We start from the raw sequence: 18,340 nt of genomic DNA on the forward strand, positions 1-18,340 counted from the left end.
CGAGATCTCTGCGTTCCTCTAATTCTGACCTCTTGAGCATCCCTGATTATAATCGCTCCGCCGTTGGTGGGCGTGGCTTCAGCTGCCTTTGACCCCCAAGCTCTGGAATTCCCTTCGCCTCGCTCCTCTTGCAAGACACCTCTGATCTGCTCTAATATGTCCTTATTTGGCTTGGTGTTAAATTTTGTTTGATGAAGCTCGTTTGGGATGTTTTACCACGTTAAAGGTGCTGTGTAAATACAAGTTATTGTTGTTGTATCCATGTAAAGTTTATGAACTTTATGGCTTTAACACATGTTGCCACTGATGAACAGGCAGTTCAGGTCTCTATAGCTTACACAAAAAAAATAGATCCCAAAAGTGGCTGTGATTATACAATAACTTCAGTCACCTACACAAAGTTGGATAAAACATTATTAATATTCAACTCAAAACCAGCACCCACATTTACCTGAATATTTTGAAGGTAACAGGAAGTATTCTTTGCACAAAGTCTCACTGCCTTCTCCAAGTTTCGAAACGTTTTCTCTTCCCTATTGAATGTCTCGTCTTTGACCTGAAACCAAGTATAATTTACGCAAGTGCAAGCACAAGAGGGTATTTCCAACTTGGCAGCGGACAAGTCATTATCGAATCAGTTGCCCGGATTCTTCCAGCTCAGCCACAGGCAACATTTGCATACCCAACCGGCCAAGTTAGTCAGGGCTGGACAAGCAGCAGAAACTTGCTAGTCCTTCTTTGTTGCTAAGCAGTGAGGTTATAGCCAATTAAACTCCAGCAGTATGTGTGAGCAAACTGGGGGTCCTTAAGCCATTGCTCTTGCTCATCAGTATCCAAGTTTCTACGCTTATATGATCAGCGCATGTCCTTATCGGGAGAGGGTAAGGACGTACACACTAATTTTGGGTTTAGCAGCAAAAGTTCCAATGAGTTTGCAATGTTCCCAGTAATTTTTTTTCCCCCGCGCGTGGTCCCCTTAAAGGGCTGCGTGGGCCATTCAAATTTATGCACATGCGCGGTTATTCCAATTGAAAAGCTGGTGAGCAGCCTCCAGACCGCTGAGCAGTTTAACGGAAACATTTAGTGGGAGTGCCTATTGCAATTATCTGTCAATGATTGAATAATCATGGGCTGGGTGTTTTACATAGAATTTCATAGAATGTACAGCATAGAAGCAGACCATTGGGCCCCACCGCTCCGTGCCGGGGTTTATGTCCCACCGCTCCGTGCCGGGGTTTATGCCCCACCGCTCCGTGCCGGGGTTTATGCCCCACCGCTCCGTGCCGGGGTTTATGTCCCACCGCTCCGTGCCGGGGTTTATGTCCCACCGCTCCGTGCCGGGGTTTATGTCCCACCGCTCCGTGCCGGGGTTTATGCTCCACACCAGCCCCCTCCCACCCCTCTCCATCTCCCCCCATCACTATATCCTTCTATTCCTTTCTCCCTCATGTGTTTATCCAGCCCCCCGTTAAATGCATCGATACTATTCACCTCAACTCCTCCCTGTGATCATAAGTTCCACATTCTCACCGCTCTCGGGATAAAGAAATTTCTTCTGATTTTCCTATTGGGTTTATTAGTGACTGTCTTAGATTGATGGCCCTGAGTCCTGGTCTCCCTCACAAGTGGAAACATTTTATGTATGTCTACCCTATCGAACCCCTTTCATAATTTTACAGATCCCCATCAGGGCAGCCCTCAACCTTCTCTTTTCTTTAGATGTGCATTTCCCACACAGGAGTGGGTGCTTCAGAACTTTAGCCCTCACTGTCAACACCGAAGATCAGTCATCTTCACTTGGCTTTTTACTCTGGACAATTAGAGAAAGATTCAGAACCATAAGATTTTCATTCACCTCCCACAACCTGTGAAGTTGTTTCAAGTGGGCAAGAAATGTAGATGGCTTGCTCCCCAGACTCGAGCTGTGCTGCACTGTGAGCGCATGCTCAGAATAGAAACATAGAAAATAGGTGCAGGAGTAGGCCATTCGGCCCTTCGAGCCTGCACCGCCATTCAACAAGATCATGGCTGATCACCCACCCCAGCACCTCCCCCCCACACCCCCCCGACACCCCCCAGCCACAAGGAGCACATCCAACTCCTTCCCGAACACATCCAATGAACTGGCATCAACAACTCTCCGCGGCAGGGAACCCCACAGGCCAACAACTCCCCGAGTGAAGAAGTCTCCCCCAATCCCAGCCCCAAACAGCCCACCCCCCATCCCAAGACCGTGCCCCCCTCGGCTCCGGACCCACCCAACACCGGGAACGCTCCCCCCGCACCCAACCCGCCCCGTCCCGTCAGAATCCTTCCCAAATGCCGACCACCCCTGGATGTCGAGCCCCCAGCCTCAGCCACCCCGGAGCCACGCCCCCGCGACGTCAACCACACCACATCCACCAACCGCCATCTGCGCAGTCAACCAGTCCACCCCACTCCGAACACTCCCCGCACCGAGGCACAGAGCCCCCAGGCCCGCCCCTCCAACACACTTCACCCCACCCCCCCAGACCTTCGCTGCAATGTGGCCCCTCCTGTCCCCCGCCCTGGGTTTCTCCGCCCCTCACCTCCACCACTCTCCCCTCCATCCCCCGCCCCCGTCTCCCCTCATTTTCCCTCTGCCTCCCCGCACAGACTCCCATCTTGGGGGCGGTAACCTTCTGGGGCAGGGAATTTTAGCCCCCAGCGTGGAAGTCCTGCTCCCGCCGCAGAATTGGCCTTACCCCCCTCAATGGAAGCGGAGTGCAATTTCCCACACTCCACTTCCTTTGGGGGCAGTTACCGGGGCATGACTGGATGCTCCTGTGACAGTGGGAACTGGTGCTCTCCACTCTCTTAGAGCAAGAGCTATTTGGCCAGACTTGCCCCATGAAGATTCACAACTTCCCTTCAAGGAAGTCACTGGACACCTGTCCCCCAATGTTCTGGCTGCGATTTTGTTTAGTAGTGAGCTATCACCAATGGTGGTCTATCACCACAAGAGTGGTAAGTGTTTGTTTGTCTGATTGTACAGTCCATACCTTCTCCCTGTAGTGATACATGTTAATTATATAAGCAAGCGCTCTACTCGGAACTCCTTCACGGCAAACGAGCCAAACGTAGGCAGCGCAAACGTTACAAGGACACCCTCAAAGGCTCCCTGATAAAGTGCGACATCCCCACTGACACCTGGGAGTCCCTGGCCAAACTCCGCCCTAAGTGGAGGAAATGCATCTGGGAGGGTGCTGAGCACCTTGAGTGCAGATAGCTGTTAATGGATATGATGTAATTGGCATCATGGAGACATGGTTCCAGGGTGACCAAGGCTGGGATCTCAACATCCAGGGGTATTCAACATTCAGGAAGGATAGACAGAAAGAAAAAAGAGGTGGGGTGGCGTTGCTGGTTAAAGAGGAAATTAACGCAATAGCAAGGAAGGACATTAGCTTGGAAGATGTGGAATCGGTATGGGTGGAGCTACGGAATACCAAAGGGCAGAAAACGCTAGTGGGAGTTGTGTACAGACCACCAAACAGTAGTAGTAAGGTTGGGGACAGCATCAAACAAAAAATTAGGGATGCGTGCAATAAAGGTACAGCAGTTATCATGGGCGACTTTACTCTACATATTGATTGGGCTAACCAAACTGGTAGCAATGTAGTGGAGGAGGATTTCCTGGAGTGTATTAGGGATGGTTTTCTAGACCAACATGTCGAGGAACCAACTAGAGGGCTGGCCATCCTAGACTGGGTGATGTGTAATGAGAAAGGACTAATTAGCAATCTTGTTGTGCGAGGCCCCTTGTGGAAGAGTGACCATAATATGGTAGAATTCTTCATTAAGATGGAGAGTGACACAGTTAATTCAGAGTCTAGGGTCCTGAACGTAAGGAGAGGTAACTTCGACGTGAATTGGCTAGAATAGACTGGCGAGTGATACTTAAAGGGTTGACGGTGGATAGGCAACAGCAAACATTTATAGATCACATGGATGAACTTCAACAATTGTACATCCCTGTCTGGAGTAAAAATAAAACGGGGAAGGTAGCTCAACCATGGCTAACAAGGGAAATTAAGAATAGTGTTAAATCCAAGGAAGAGGCATATAAATTGGCTCGAAAAAGCAGCAAACCTGAAGACTGGGAGAGTTTTATAATTCAGCAGAGGAGGACAAAGGGTTTAATTAGGAGGGGAAAAATAGAATATGAGAGGAAGCTTGCTGGGAACATAAAAACTGACTGCAAAAGCTTCTATAGATATGTGAAGAGAAAAAGATTAGTGAAGACAAACGTAGGTCCCTTGCAGTCAGATTCAGGTGAATTTATAAAAGGGGAACAGGGAAATGGCGGACCAGTTAAACAAATACTTTGGTTCTGTCTTCACGAGGGAAGACACAAATAACCTTCTGGAAATACTAGGGGACCAAGGGTCCAGTGAGAAGGAGGAACTGAAGGAAATCCTTATTAGGTGGGAAATTGTGTCAGGGAAATGGATGGGATTGAAGGCCGATAAATCTCCGGGGCCTGATAGTCTGCATCACAGAGTACTTAAGGAAGTGGCCCTAGAAATAGTGGATGCATTGGTGATCATTTTCCAACAGTCTATCGACTCTGGATCAGTTCCTATGGACTGGAGGGTAGCTAATGTAACACCACTTTTTAAGAAAGGAGGGAGAGAGAAAATGGGTATAGACCAGTTAGTCTGACATCAGTAGTGGGGAAAATGTTGGAATCAATTATTAAAGATGAAATAGCAGCGCATTTGGAAAGCAGTGACAGGATCGGTCCAAGTCAGCATGGATTTATGAAAGGGAAATCATGCTCGACAAATCTTCTAGAATTTTTGAGGATGTAACTGGTAGAGTGGACAAGGGAGAACCAGTGGATGTGGTGTATTTGGACTTTCAAAAGGCTTTTGATAAGGTCCCACACAAGAGATTGATGTGCAAAATTAAAGCACATGGTATTGGGGTAATGTACTGACGTGGATAGAGAACTGGTTGGCAGACAGGAAGCAGAGTCGGGATAAACGGGTCCTTTTCAGAATGGCAGGCAGTGACTAGTGGGGTGCCGCAGGGCTCAGTGCTGGGACCCCAGCTATTTACAATATACATTAATGATTTAGATGAAGGAATTGAGTGTAATATCTCCAAGTTTGCAGATGACACTAAGCTGGGTGGCGGTGTGAGCTGTGAGGAGGACGCTAAGAGGCTGCAGGGTGACTTGGACAGGTTAGGTGAGTGGGCAAACACATGGCAGATGCAGTATAATGTGGATAAATGTGAGGTTATCCACTTTGGGGGCAAAAACACGAAGGCAGAATATTATCTGAATGGCGGCAGATTAGGAAAAGGAGAGGTACAACGAGACCTGGATGTCATGGTACATCAGTCATTGAAAGCTGGCATGCATGTACAGCAGGCGGTGAAGAAGGCAAATGGTATGTTGGCCTTCATAGCTGGGGGATTTGAGTATAGGAGCAGGGAGATCTTTCTTCAGTTGTACAGGGCCTTGGTGAGGCCTCACCTGGAATATTGTGTTCAGTTTTGGTCTCCTAATCTGAGATCTTGCTATTGAGGGAGTGCAGCGAAGGTTCATCAGACTGATTCCCGGGATGGCAGGACTGACATATGAGGAGAGACTGGATCGACTGGGCTTGTATTCACTGGAGTTTAGAAGAATGAGAGGGGATCTCATAGAAACATATAAAATTCTGACGGGACTGGACAGGTTAGATGCAGGAAGAATGTTCCCGATGTTGGGGAAGTCCAGAACCAGGGGACATAGTCTAAGTATAAGGGGTATGCCATTTCGGACTGAGATGAGGAGAAACTTCTTCACTCAGAGAGTTGTTAACTTGTAGAATTCCCTACCGCAGAGAGTTGTTGAATCTATTCAATGAACTGGCATCAAGAGGGAGCTAGATATGGCCCTTACGGGATCAAGGGGTATGGAGAGAAAGCAGAAAGGGGTACTGAAGTGAATGATCAACCATGATCTTATTGAATGGTGGTGCAGGCTCGAAGGGCCAAATGGCCAACTCCAGCACTTATTTTGTATGTTTCTATGTTTCTATGTCTCATCGTTGAGAACAAGCAGAAATTCAGCGCAGGCAGCGGAAAGAGCGTGCGGAAAACCAGTCCCACCCACCCTTTCCTTCAACCGCTGTCTGTCCCACCTGTGGTTCTCGTATTGGACTGTACAGCCACCTAAGAACTCATGTTAAGAGTGGAAGCAAGTCTTCCTCGATTCCGAGGGACTGCCTATGATGATAATATAAGCAGAGCAAACTTAAGGCGCTGATTAGCAAAAGCCAAGATTTCTGGATCCCCCTACTCCTCGTGGCAAGGTCTACCTACTCCTCCAGGTACCAAAGAACCTGAGCAGATGATTGATCATTAGGTCATTCATAATTGGATAGGCTGGGGTTGTTTTCTTTGGAACAGAGAAGGCCGAGGGGAGATCTTATTGAGGTGTATAAAATTATGAGGAGCCTGGATAGAGTGGATAGGAAGGACCTATTTCCCTTCGCAGAGGGGTCAACAATCAGGGGGCATAGATTTAGAGGGGAACTTTTTTCACCCAGTGTGTGGTGGGGGTCTGCCTGAAAGGGCGGTAGAGGCAGAAACCCTCACCACATTTAAAAAGTACCTGGATGTGTACTTGAAGTGCCGTAACCTACAGGGCTACGGACCGAGAGCTGGAAAGTGGGATTAGGCTGGGTAGCTCTTTGTCGGTCGGCGCGGACACGATGGGCCGAATGGCCTCCTGCCGTGCTGTAAATTCCTATGATTCTCTGATTACACACATCCTAGAACACTGCTTGGCTCAGGTAACGGGATTACCAAAGCTGCTGCAGAAGATCATCTCTGGTTCAATCTCCCATTGCTGCAGATGCCATCTTGGATCCAATTCAATCCAAGGAGTTCCCCGTTTAGTATCTCCTGCCTGCCTAGGATGAGCATTGCCTTCACAAAACTAGCCTCTGGGCAAAGCCGTAAAGCAGCTGTCAAGCCTAACCATCAGTTCCTTTATCAACGACATAGCGGACTTCGATATAGGGCTAGAGGAACGAGTGTCAAAAACTTGCAGGCGATCCTAAAATAGGGGTCATTGCAAATCATTCTGAGGACCATTCGAACCTGCATGGGGATATTGCTAAGATGGTGGAATGGGCAAGAAGATGGCAGAAGGAATTCAGTGATTGTAAATAGAGGTGGCATAAATATAAAAGTAATAATTATACTTTGGATGGGGAAGCGCAGGCAATGTTGCAGAGCTGCAAGATTTGAGGGTCCAGGTTCACAAGACAATAAAAGCAGCAAATCAAGTTCATACGGTCATAAAAAAGCTAATGGAATACTGGGTTTTACGGCAAGCGGTATAGAATAAAATTCAAGATGTAATGCTGAATCTAAATAACAATAATTATTTATATAGCGGCTTTAACAATGTAAAACATCCTAAGGCGCTTCACAGGAGCGTAATCAGATTAAAGTTGACATAAGGAAATATTAGGACAGGCGACCAAAAGCTTGGTCAAAGAGATGTGTGTTAAGGAGCATTTAAAGGAGGAGACAGAGATAGAGACGTTTGGAGAGGGAATTCTACAGCTTAGGGCCCAGGCAGCTGAAAGCATGGCCAGCAGTGGTGGGGCAAAGGAAATCATGGAGGCACAAGAGGTCAGGATTGGAGAAGCGCAGAGATCTCGAAGGGTTGTGGGGTTGGAGGAGATTACAGAGCTAGGGAGGGGCGAGACCATGGAGAGATTTGAAAATGAGGAGAATTTTAAAATCAAGGCATTGCTGGACTGAGAGTCAATGTAGGTCAGCGAACACAGGGGTGATGGGTGAACGAGACTTGATGTGTGTTAGGACACGGGCAGCAGAGTTTTGGCTGAGCTGAAGTTTATGGAGGGTGGAAGATGGGTGTCCGGCCAGGAGAGCGTTGGAATAATCGAGCCTGGGATGAGGGTAACAGCAACAGCAGATGGGATGAGGCAGAGTTGGAGACGGGTGATGCTGTGGGGGAGATGATAGGCAGTGTTAGTGGCGGAGCGGATATGGGGCCAGAAGCTCAACTCAGGGTCAAATTGCTTAAATGCCTAAATGAAATGGACAATACCTGCAGCTCCCCTCCAGTCAGGATCTTCCAGTGTCTGGTGACACGGTTAGACTTTTTCCTGATCGACCGAATGTTCACCTTGGACAGTTTGTCTCTTAGAGATGCATCCTCATCACTTTTCTTGTACTTCATCACTGAGGAATAGGCCGCAAGTAAAATAAATGAATGCCATTGAAGGAAATTTTAAGTGCGTGTTTTTTAGGACATGTTTGGATATCTCACCTCCAGAAGAAGGTGGGTTGGATGAGGTTTGACTCTCGGACACTTTACTCAACACGACCCAGCTGCCGCGACTGAATTGGATTGACTTGATTTTCTTCAGGTCATTTGGTAGAGTTTTACCATCGTAGAACGCACATCGCAGGAGAGGGTGTACAACTGCACTCGCTCTACTTCAGGGGTGTCCAAGGCTATAGTCTTTTTGGTCCATAGATTGTACGCAGCATAACTAAAACCACATAATTCCACCTCCGTAACATCGCCTATCTCCGCCCTTGCCTCAGCTCATCCACTGCTGAAGCCCTCATCCATGCCTTTGTTACATCTAGACTTGACTAGTCCAATGCACTCCTGGCTGGCCTCCCAAATTCTACCCTACGTAAACTAGAGGTGATCCAAAACTCGCTGCCCATGTCCTAACGCGCACCAAGTCCCGCTCACCCATCACCCCCTGTGCTCACTGACCTACATTGGTTTCCGGTAAAACAACGCCTCGATTTCAAAATTCTCATCCTTCTTTTCAAATCCCTCCATGGTCTCGCCCCAGGTAAGAGTTGGTCACACCGCAGGTAAGAGTTAGGACAGATAGTGAATGGGTGACCAAGAGACAAGGCAAGAGCAGGAAGGTAGTGCAGGAGTCCCCTGCAGTCATTTCCCTCCAAAACAGATATACCGTTTTGGATACTGTTGGGGGAGATGACTTACCAGGGGAAGGCACCAGCAGCCAGGTTCATGGCACTGTGGGTGGCTCTGTTGCACAGAAGGGCGGAAAAAGAGTGGGAGAGCTATAGTGATAGGTGACTCTATTGTAAGGGGAATAGATAGGAGTTTCTGCGACCGCAACCGAGACTCCAGGATGGTATGTAGCCTCCCTGGTGCAAGGGTCAAGGATGTCTCGGAGCGGCTGCAGAGCATTCTGGAGAGGGACGGTGAACAGCCAGTTGTCGTGGTACATGTAGGTACCAATGATATAGGTAAGAAGCGGGAAGAGGTCCTACAAGCTGAATTTAGGGAGCTAGGAGTTAAATTAAAAAGTAAGACCTCAAAAAGGTAGTAATCTCTGGATTGCTACCAGTGCCACGTGCTAATCAGAGTAGAGGGAGCAGGATAGTTAGAATAAATATGTGGCTTGAGCAGTGGTGCAAGAGGGAGGGATTCAAATTCCTGGGACATTGGAACCAGTTCTGGGGGAAGTGGGACCTGTACAAAAGGGACGGTCTGCACTTGGGCAGGACTGGAACTGATGTCCTGCGGGTAACATTTGCTAATGCAGTTCGGGAGTGTTTAAACTAATATGGCAGGGTGATGGGAACCTATGCAGCGAGATAGGGCGAAGTAATATGGAGTCAGAAACAGATGGTAGAAAGGTAAAAAGCAATAGTGGAAGGCCGAGTAAACAAAGGCAAGAAACAAAAAGGGCCACATTACATCATAATTCTAAAAGGACAAAGGATGTTAAAAAAACAAGCCTGAAGGCTTTGTGTCTTAATGCAAGGAATATCCGTAATAAGGTGGATGAATTAACTGTGCAAATAGATGTTAACAAATATGATGTGATTGGCATTACAGAGACGTGGCTCCAGGATGATCAGGGCTGGGTACTCAACATCCAGGGGTATTCAACATTTAGGAAGGATAGAATAAAAGGAAAAGGAGGTGGGAGAGCATTGCTGGTTAAAGAGGAGATTAATGCAATAGTTAGGAAGGACATTAGCTTGGATGATGTGGAATCTATATGGGTAGAGCTGCAGAACACCAAAGGGCAAAAAACATTAGTGGGAGTTGTGTTCAGACCTTCAAACAGTAGTAGTGATGTTGGGGAGGGCATCAAGCAGGAAATATGGGGTGTATGCAATAAAGGTGCAGCAGTTATCATGGGTGACTTTACTATGCATATAGATTGGGCTAACCAAACTGGAAGCAATACGGTGGAGGAGGATTTCCTGGAGTGCATAAGGGATGATTTTTTAGACCAATATGTCGAGGAAACAACTAGGGGGGAGGCCATCTTAGGCTGGGTGTTGTGTAATGAGAGAATTAATTAGCAATCTCGTTGTGTGAGGCCCCTTGGGGAAGAGTGACCATAATATGGTGGAATTCTACATTAGGATGGAGAATGAAACAGTTAATTCAGAGACCATGGTCCAGAACTTAAAGAAGGGTAATTTTGAAGGATAGATTAGCGAATGATACTTAAGGGGTTGACAGTGGATGGGCAATGGCAGACATTTAGAGACCGCATGGATGAACTACAACAATTGTACATCCCTGTCTGGCGTAAAAATAAAAAAAGTAAGGTGGCTCAACCATGGCTATCAAGGGAAATCAGGGATAGTATTAAAGCCAAGGAAGTGGCATACAAATTGGCCAGAAATAGCAGCGAACCTGGGGACTGGGAGAAATTTAGAACTCAGCAGAGGAGGACAAAGGGTTTGTTTAGGGCAGGGAAAATAGAATACAAGAGGAAGCTTGCAGGGAACATTAAAACGGACTGCAAAAGCTTCTATAGACATGTAAAGAGAAAAAGGTTAGTAAAGACAAACGTAGGTCCCCTGCAGTCAGAAACAGGGGAAGTCATAACAGGAAACAAAGAAATGGCAGACCAATTGAACAAGTACTTTGGTTCGGTATTCACTAAGGAGGACACAAACAACCTTCCGGATATAAAAGGGGTCAGAAGGAGGAACTGAGCAAAATCCTTATTAGTCGGAAAATTGTGTTGGGGAAATTGATAGGATTGAAGGCCGATAAATCCCCAGGGCCTGATGGTCTGCATCCCAGAGTACTTAAGGAGGTGGCCTTGGAAATAGCGGATGCATTGACAGTCATTTTCCAACAATCCATAGACTCTGGATCAGTTCCTCTGGAGTGGAGGGTAACCAATGTAACCCCACTTTATAAAAAAAGGAGGGAGAGAGAAAACAGGGAATTATAGAGCGGTCAGCCTGACATCGGTAGTGGGTACAATGATGGAATCAATTATTAAGGATATCATAGCAGCAAATTTGGAAAGAGGTAACATGATAGGTCCAAGTCAGCATGGATTTGTGCAAGGGAAATCATGCTTGACAAATCTTCTGGAATTTTTTGAGGATGTTTCCAGTAGAGTGACAAGGGAGAACCAGTTGATGTGGTGTATTTGGACTTTCAGAAGGCTTTCGACACGGTCCCACACAAGAGATTAATGTGCAAAGTTAAAGTTCATGGGATTGGGGGTAGTGTGCTGACGTGGATTGAGAACTGGTTGGCAGACAGGAAGCAAAGAGTAGGAGTAAATGGGTACTTTTCAGAATGGCAGGCAGTGACTAGTGGGGTACCGCAAGGTTCTGTGCTGGGGCCCCAGTTGTTTACATTGTAAATTAATGATTTAGACGAGGGGATTAAATGTAATATCTCCAAATTTGCGGATGACACCAAGTTGGGTGGCAGTGTGAGCTGCGAGGAGGATGCTATGAGGCTGCAGAGTGACTTAGATAGGTTAGGTGAGTGGGCAAATGCATGGCAGATGAAGTATAATGTGGATAAATGTGAGGTTATCCACTTTGGTGGTAAAAACAGAGAGACAGACTATTATCTGAATGGTGATAGATTAGGAAAAGGGGAGGTGCAATGAGACCTGGGTGTCATGGTACATCAGTCATTGAAGGTTGGCATGCAGGTACAGCAGGCGGTTAAGAAAGCAAATGGCATGTTGGCCTTCATAGCGAGGGGATTTGAGTACAGGGGCAGGGAGGTGTTACTACAGTTGTACAGGGCCTTGGTGAGGCCACACCTGGAGTATTGTGTACAGTTTTGGTCTCCTAACCTGAGGAAGGACATTCTTGCTATTGAGGGAGTGCAGCGAAGGTTCACTAGACTGATTCCCGGGATGGCGGGACTGACATATCAAGAAAGACTGGATCAACTGGGCTTGTATTCACTGGAGTTCAGAAGAGTGAGAGGGGATCTCATAGAAACATTTAAAATTCTGACAGGTTTAGACAGGTTAGATGCAGGAAGAATGTTCCCAATGTTGGGGAAGTCCAGAACCAGGGGTCACAGTCTAAGGATAAGGGGTAAGCCATTTAGGACCGAGATGAGGAGAAACTTCTTCACCCAGAGAGTAGTGAACCTGTGGAATTCTCTACCACAGAAAGTTGTTGAGGCCAATTCACTAAATATATTCAAAAAGGAGTTAGATGTAGTCCTTACTACTAGGGGGATCAAGGGGTATGGCGAGAAAGAAAGAATGGGGTACTGAAGTTGCATGTTCAGCCATGAACTCATTGAATTGTGGTGCAGGCTCGAAGGGCCGAATGGCCTACTCCTGCACCTATTTTCTATGTTTCTATGTTTCTCCCCATCTCGGTAATCTCGTATTGGACTGGTCAGCCATCTAAGGACTCATTTTAAGAGTGGAAGCAAGTCTTCTCGATTCCGAGGAACATAGAAACATAGAAACACAGAAAATAGGTGCAGGAGTAGGCCATTCGGCCCTTCAAGCCTGCACCACCATTCAACAGGATCATGGCTGATCATGCACTTCAGTACCCCATTCCTGCTTTCTCTCCATACCCCGTGATCCCTTTAGCCGTAAGGGCCACATCTAACTCCCTTTTGAATATATCTAACGAACTGGCCTCAACAACTTTCTGTGGTAGAGAATTCCACAGGTTCACAATTCTCTGAGTGAAGAAGTTTCTCCTCATCTCGGTCCTAAATGGCTTGCCCCTTATCCTTAGACTGTGACCCCTGGTTCTGGACTTCCCCAACATCGGGAACATTCTTCCTGCATCTAACCTGTCCAATCCCGCCAGAATTTTATATGTTTCTATGAGATCCCCTCTCATTCTTCTAAATTCCATTGAATATAAGCCTAGTCGATCCAGTCTTTCTTAGAAACATAGAAACATAGAAAATAGGTGCAGGAGTAGGCCATTCGGCCCTTCGAGCCTGCACCGCCATTCAATGAGTTCATGGCTGAACATGCAACTTCAGTACCCCATTCCTGCTTTCTCACCATACCCCTTGATCCCCCGAGTAGTAAGGACTTCATCTAACTCCCTTTTGAATATATTTAGTGAATTGGCCTCAACTACTTTCTGTGGTAGAGAATTCCACAGGTTCACCACTCTCCGGGTGAAGAAGTTTCTCCCCATCTCGGCCCCAAACGGCCCACCCCCTATCCTTAGACTGTGACCCCTGGCCCTGGACTTCCCCAACATTGGGAACATTCTTCCTGCATCGAATCTGTCTAAACCCGTCAGAGTTTTAAAGTTGAGAGTTGCTGGGGGCCTATACTCGCTGGAGTTCAGAAGACTGAGAAGTGATCTCATGGAAAGGTCATAAGACACGGAGGGGGAATCTACGGGGTAGATGCTGGGAGGCTGTCTCACCGGGGCTGGAGAGTCCAGAATCAGGGAGCACAGTCCCAGGACAAAAAGGGGATCAGCCATTCAGGACCGAGAAGAGGAGAAACCTCGTCACCCAAAGGGTGGCGAATCCCCGGAATTCTCTGCCCCAGAGGGCCGCGGGTGCCGAGTGAATATATTCAAAGGCCGAGATAGATGGATGTTTGAGCACAAAGGGAACCGAGGGATGTGGAGACAGTGCAGGAAACTGGAGTTGAGGTCAAAGATCAGCCACGATCTCGTTACATGGCGGAGCAGGCTCGAGGGGCCAAGTGGCCGACTCCTGCTCCTATTCCTTCTGTTCCCTCACTTCCTGAACATCTGGTTTCTGCCTCCTTTGCTACCCCTCGGTCAAGTGCATGGCTCCTTGGTGCACCTCCAACCACCTAGAAGGACAAGGGCAGCAGAGGCCTCTCCTGCTCCTGCTTATCGGTTAAGAAAGTGTGTGTGTGTGTGTGTGTGGGGCTCAGTCCCACACCGGGCGTGAGATCAGGCTAACTACCAACAGGCCGGGAGTGGAGCCTGGGCCTTTCCTGCTCTGTGTGTGTGTGTGTGTGTGTGTGTGTGTGTGTGTGTGTGTGTGTGTGTGAGGGTTCAGTTGGAGTAGGCCATACGGCCCCTCGAGCCTGCTCCGCCACCCAATACGATCATGGCTGATCCGATCATGGACTCAGCTCCACTTCCCTGCCCGCTTCCCATAACCCTTTATTGGTTAAGAAATGGTCTCTTTCTGTCTTAAATTTATTCAATGTCCCGGCTTCCACAGCTCTCTGAGGCAGCGAATTCCACAGATCCACAACCCTCAGGAGAAATTTCTCCTCATCTCAGCCCCAAATGGGCGGCCCCCTATTCTAAGATCATGCCCCCTAGCTCTAGTCTCCCCCATCAGTGGAAACATCCTCTCTGCATCCACCCCGTCAAGCCCCCTCATAATCCTATACATTTCGATAAGATCACCCCTCATTCCTCCGAAATCCAATGAGTAGAGGCCCAACCTATTCAACCTTTCCTCATAAGTCAACCCCCTCATCCCCGGAATCAACCGAGTGAACCTTCTCTGAACTGCCTCCAAAGCAAGTATATCCTTTCGTAAATAAGGAAACCAAAACTGCACGCAGTATTCCAGGTGTGGCCTCACCAATACCCTGTATAGCTGTAGCTAGACTTCCCTGCTTTTATACTCCATCCCCTTTGCAATAAAGGCCAAGATTCCATTGGCCTTCCTGATCATTTGCTGTACCTGCATACTACCCTTTTGTGTTTGATGTACAAGTATCCCCTGTCATCCCGGGAATCAGTCTGGTGAACCTTCGCTGCACTCCCTCAATTGCAAGAATGTCCTTCCTCAGATTAGGAGACCAAAACTGTACACAATATTCAAGGTGTGGCCTCACCAAGGCCCTGTACAACTGCAGTAAGACCTCCCTGCCCCTATACTCAAATCATCTTGCTTTGAAGGCCAACACACCATTTGCCTTCTTCACCGCCTGCTGTACCTGTATGCCAACTTTTAGTGAATGATGTACCATGACACCCAGGTCTCGTTGCACCTCCCCTTTTACTAATCTGTCACCATTCAGATAATAATCTGCCTTACTGTTTTTACCATCGAAGTGGATAACCTCACATTTATCCACATAATACTGCATCTGCCATGTATTTGCCCACTCACCTAACCTGTCCAAGTCACCCTGCAGCCTCTTAGCATCCTCCTCACAGCTCACACTGCCACCCAGTTTAGTGTCATCTGCAAACTTGATGAATCTCCTCCAGGCCCACAACCCCCACCCCACTTCTCGAGATCTCTGCGCTCCTCTAATTCTGCCCTCCTGAGCATCCCTGATCATAATCGCTGAACCATTGGTGGCCGTGCCTTCTGTTGCCTGGGCCTCAAGCTCTGGAACTCCCTGCCTGAACCTCTCCACCTCTCTACCTCTCTTTCCTCCTTCAAGATGCTCCTTAAAACCTACCTCTTTGTCCAAGCTTTTGGTCACTTGTGCTAATTTCTCCTTATGCGGCTCGGTGTCCAATGTTTTATCTCATAACACTCCTGTGAAGAGTCTTGGAGCATTTCACTACGTTAAAGGCGCTATATAAATACATGTTGTTGTTGTCTGAAGCACGTAGCCTTAGGAGCCACATCTAAAGTCCCATGTTGCCATTAATCTGCTTATTCCTCAAGCTACAGCGACAGAGTGCTGCTCAGAGTCCTGCCCACACTCGCTCTGATTATGCCCCAAATTCACCGGCAAGGTCACGAATTTTCGGGGGGGGCTGCGACAATCTGCTTCCTGATTGGTTAGTTTGCTACTCGTGTTACTTCACCCATCGAATTGCACAAAACCGTTTTCCAAAAAGTTTTGAAAAGAATAATGTCCTCGGTCAGCCCTTGGGTTGGAATTGTCTGCAATGGTGGCTGGTTGCAGGTTGAATGTCTTATCTCTGGGCACAAACTTCAGTCATAGTGTTGGACGATCTGGCTGGGAATACCCGTCAATTTCGTTCCTCAAAATCGGTGATAAATAACTCTCTTTTATATCGAAGTATTTTTGACAAATACATTTTTTTTTGAACAATCTCCTTACCCAGATCCTTCCTCCTCTTAAACTCGTTGATGTTCACAGTGATCTGCTTCACCGCGGCCAACGCATCCTCGACTGGTCTACGGTCTGCGTGCGACTCCGGGGTAGATTTGAAAAGCTCGCTCAATAACAGCGGGTACTTCATCACTCGCTGCACTGGCTTTATAAGCAGTGATCCCATGTCTAGCAAAGTGGATTTCCCTCTGGAAACAGAGAAACACACAGAGAAACCGTCAGGTGGACAATGCGATCCCCTTTCTACTTACAAACAAAAGAGTCTTGCATTTCTACAGCGCCTTTCACGAACACCGGACGTCCCAAATCGCTTTCCAACCAATGAAGTACTTTTGTGGGAAATAATGTGGGAAACGCGGCAGCCAATTTGGTGCTTGCTGAACCAATGTGATAATGACCAGATAATCTGTTTTTTGTTATATGGATTGAGGGATAAATATTGGCCCCAGGACACCGGGGATAACTCCCCTGCTCTTCTTCGAAATAGTGCCATGGGAACTCTTGAGAGAGCAGACGGGGCCTCGTTTTAATGCTTCATCCAAAAGATGGCACCTCCGACAATGTAGCACTCCCTCAGTACTACCCCACCGACGGTGCAGCACTCCCGCAGCACTGCACTGGGAGCATCAACCTGGATTTTTTTGTGTTCAAGTCCCTGGAGTTGGATTTGAACCCACAACCTTCTGACCCAGAGGCGAGAGTGCTGCCCACTGAGTCACAGCTGATATTAACAATTATGATCAAGGTTTTACATTATTTTGGATAGTTAGGAACATTGGGACGAGTAGATCAGTCAGCCCCTTGGGCTGTTTAAGATGATTGAAGGAGTTGATGGGGTAGATATTGAGAAACTATTCCCTCTGGTGGGGGGAGTCCAGAACAAGGGGGTGTCACCTTAAAATTAGAACCAGGCCGTTCAGGGGTGATGTCAGGAAGCACTTCTTCACACAAAGGGTGCTGGGAATCTGGAACTCTCTCCCCCAAAACGCTGTTGAGGCTGGAGTTAAATTGAAATGCCTGATTGCAAGAACATTAATCAACAATTATCAGTCAATAATAAGAAACTTGTTGTGATCGGGAACGCGCTGCATGAAAGGGCGGAGGGAGCAGATTCAATAATAATTTTCACAAGTGAATTTGAAGGGAAAAAATTTACAGGGCTATGGGGAAAGAGCAGGGGATCACTCTTTCACAGGCATGATGGGCCAAATGGCCTCCTTCTGTGCCGTATCAATCTGTGATTCTAACTTGTATTTATATAGCACCTGACCATGACATCCTAAAACATTTCACAGCCGACAAATTACTTTTGAAGGGAAGTCACTTTATGCAGGCAAATGCGGCAGCCAAATTCCGCACAGCAAGGTCCCACAAACAGTTAATTTGGGTTTTTCCAGTGCTGTTGACTGAGAGCAGAATGTTGGCCAGGACATTCTTCTTCAAATAATGCTCTTTTTGGTCCAGCTGAACAGGGTCTTGTTCTAAGGTCTCATCTTAAAGACAGCACTACTCATTACACAGCGCTCCCTCAGTACTGCACCGGACTATCAGCCCAGATTGCATCTTTGACCCAACTCAGTCTTAACAGTGCTACCAACTTAGCCAAGCCGGACTTCAAGACTTTAACAACATCACTAAGACAGATTATCTAGCCGTGTAACGCATTGCTGTTTATGGGACCTTAATGTACGCAAATTGCTACCGCATTTCCTATATTACAACAGTATCCACACTTCAAAAGTACTGCATTGGCTGTAAAGCAGGTAATTGGCTGGGTATTCTGCGGCGAGTGTCTCACCTCCTGACTCCCCAAAGCCTTTCTACCATCTACAAGGCACAAGTCAGGAGTGTGATGGAACACTCTCCACTTGCCTGGATGAGTTGCAGCTCCAACAACACTCAAGAAGCTCGACACCATCCAGGACAAAGCAGCCCGCGTGATCGGTATCCCATCCACCACCTTCAACATTCACTCCCTCCACCACCGGCGCACCGTGGCTGCAGTGTGTACCATCTACAAGATGCACTGC

At 47.5% G+C, this 18,340-nt stretch overlaps 1 protein-coding gene across 1 annotated transcript in view; it reads right to left on the reverse strand.

The window, feature by feature from the left end:
- The window catches only part of arhgef38 (Rho guanine nucleotide exchange factor (GEF) 38), a 107,178-nt gene that overhangs the window by 25,211 nt on the left and 63,627 nt on the right, over positions 1–18,340 (reverse strand). The window contains exons 6-8 of the mRNA XM_070862543.1: positions 16,299–16,498; positions 8,105–8,238; positions 452–556 (exon numbers count right to left, since the gene is read on the reverse strand). Coding sequence (XP_070718644.1) covers positions 452–556; positions 8,105–8,238; positions 16,299–16,498 — 439 coding nt within the window. The remainder of the gene's footprint in view (positions 1–451; positions 557–8,104; positions 8,239–16,298; positions 16,499–18,340) is intronic.

Source organism: Pristiophorus japonicus, chromosome 2 (assembly GCF_044704955.1).
Source record: "Pristiophorus japonicus isolate sPriJap1 chromosome 2, sPriJap1.hap1, whole genome shotgun sequence".
NCBI lineage: Eukaryota > Metazoa > Chordata > Chondrichthyes > Pristiophoridae > Pristiophorus > Pristiophorus japonicus.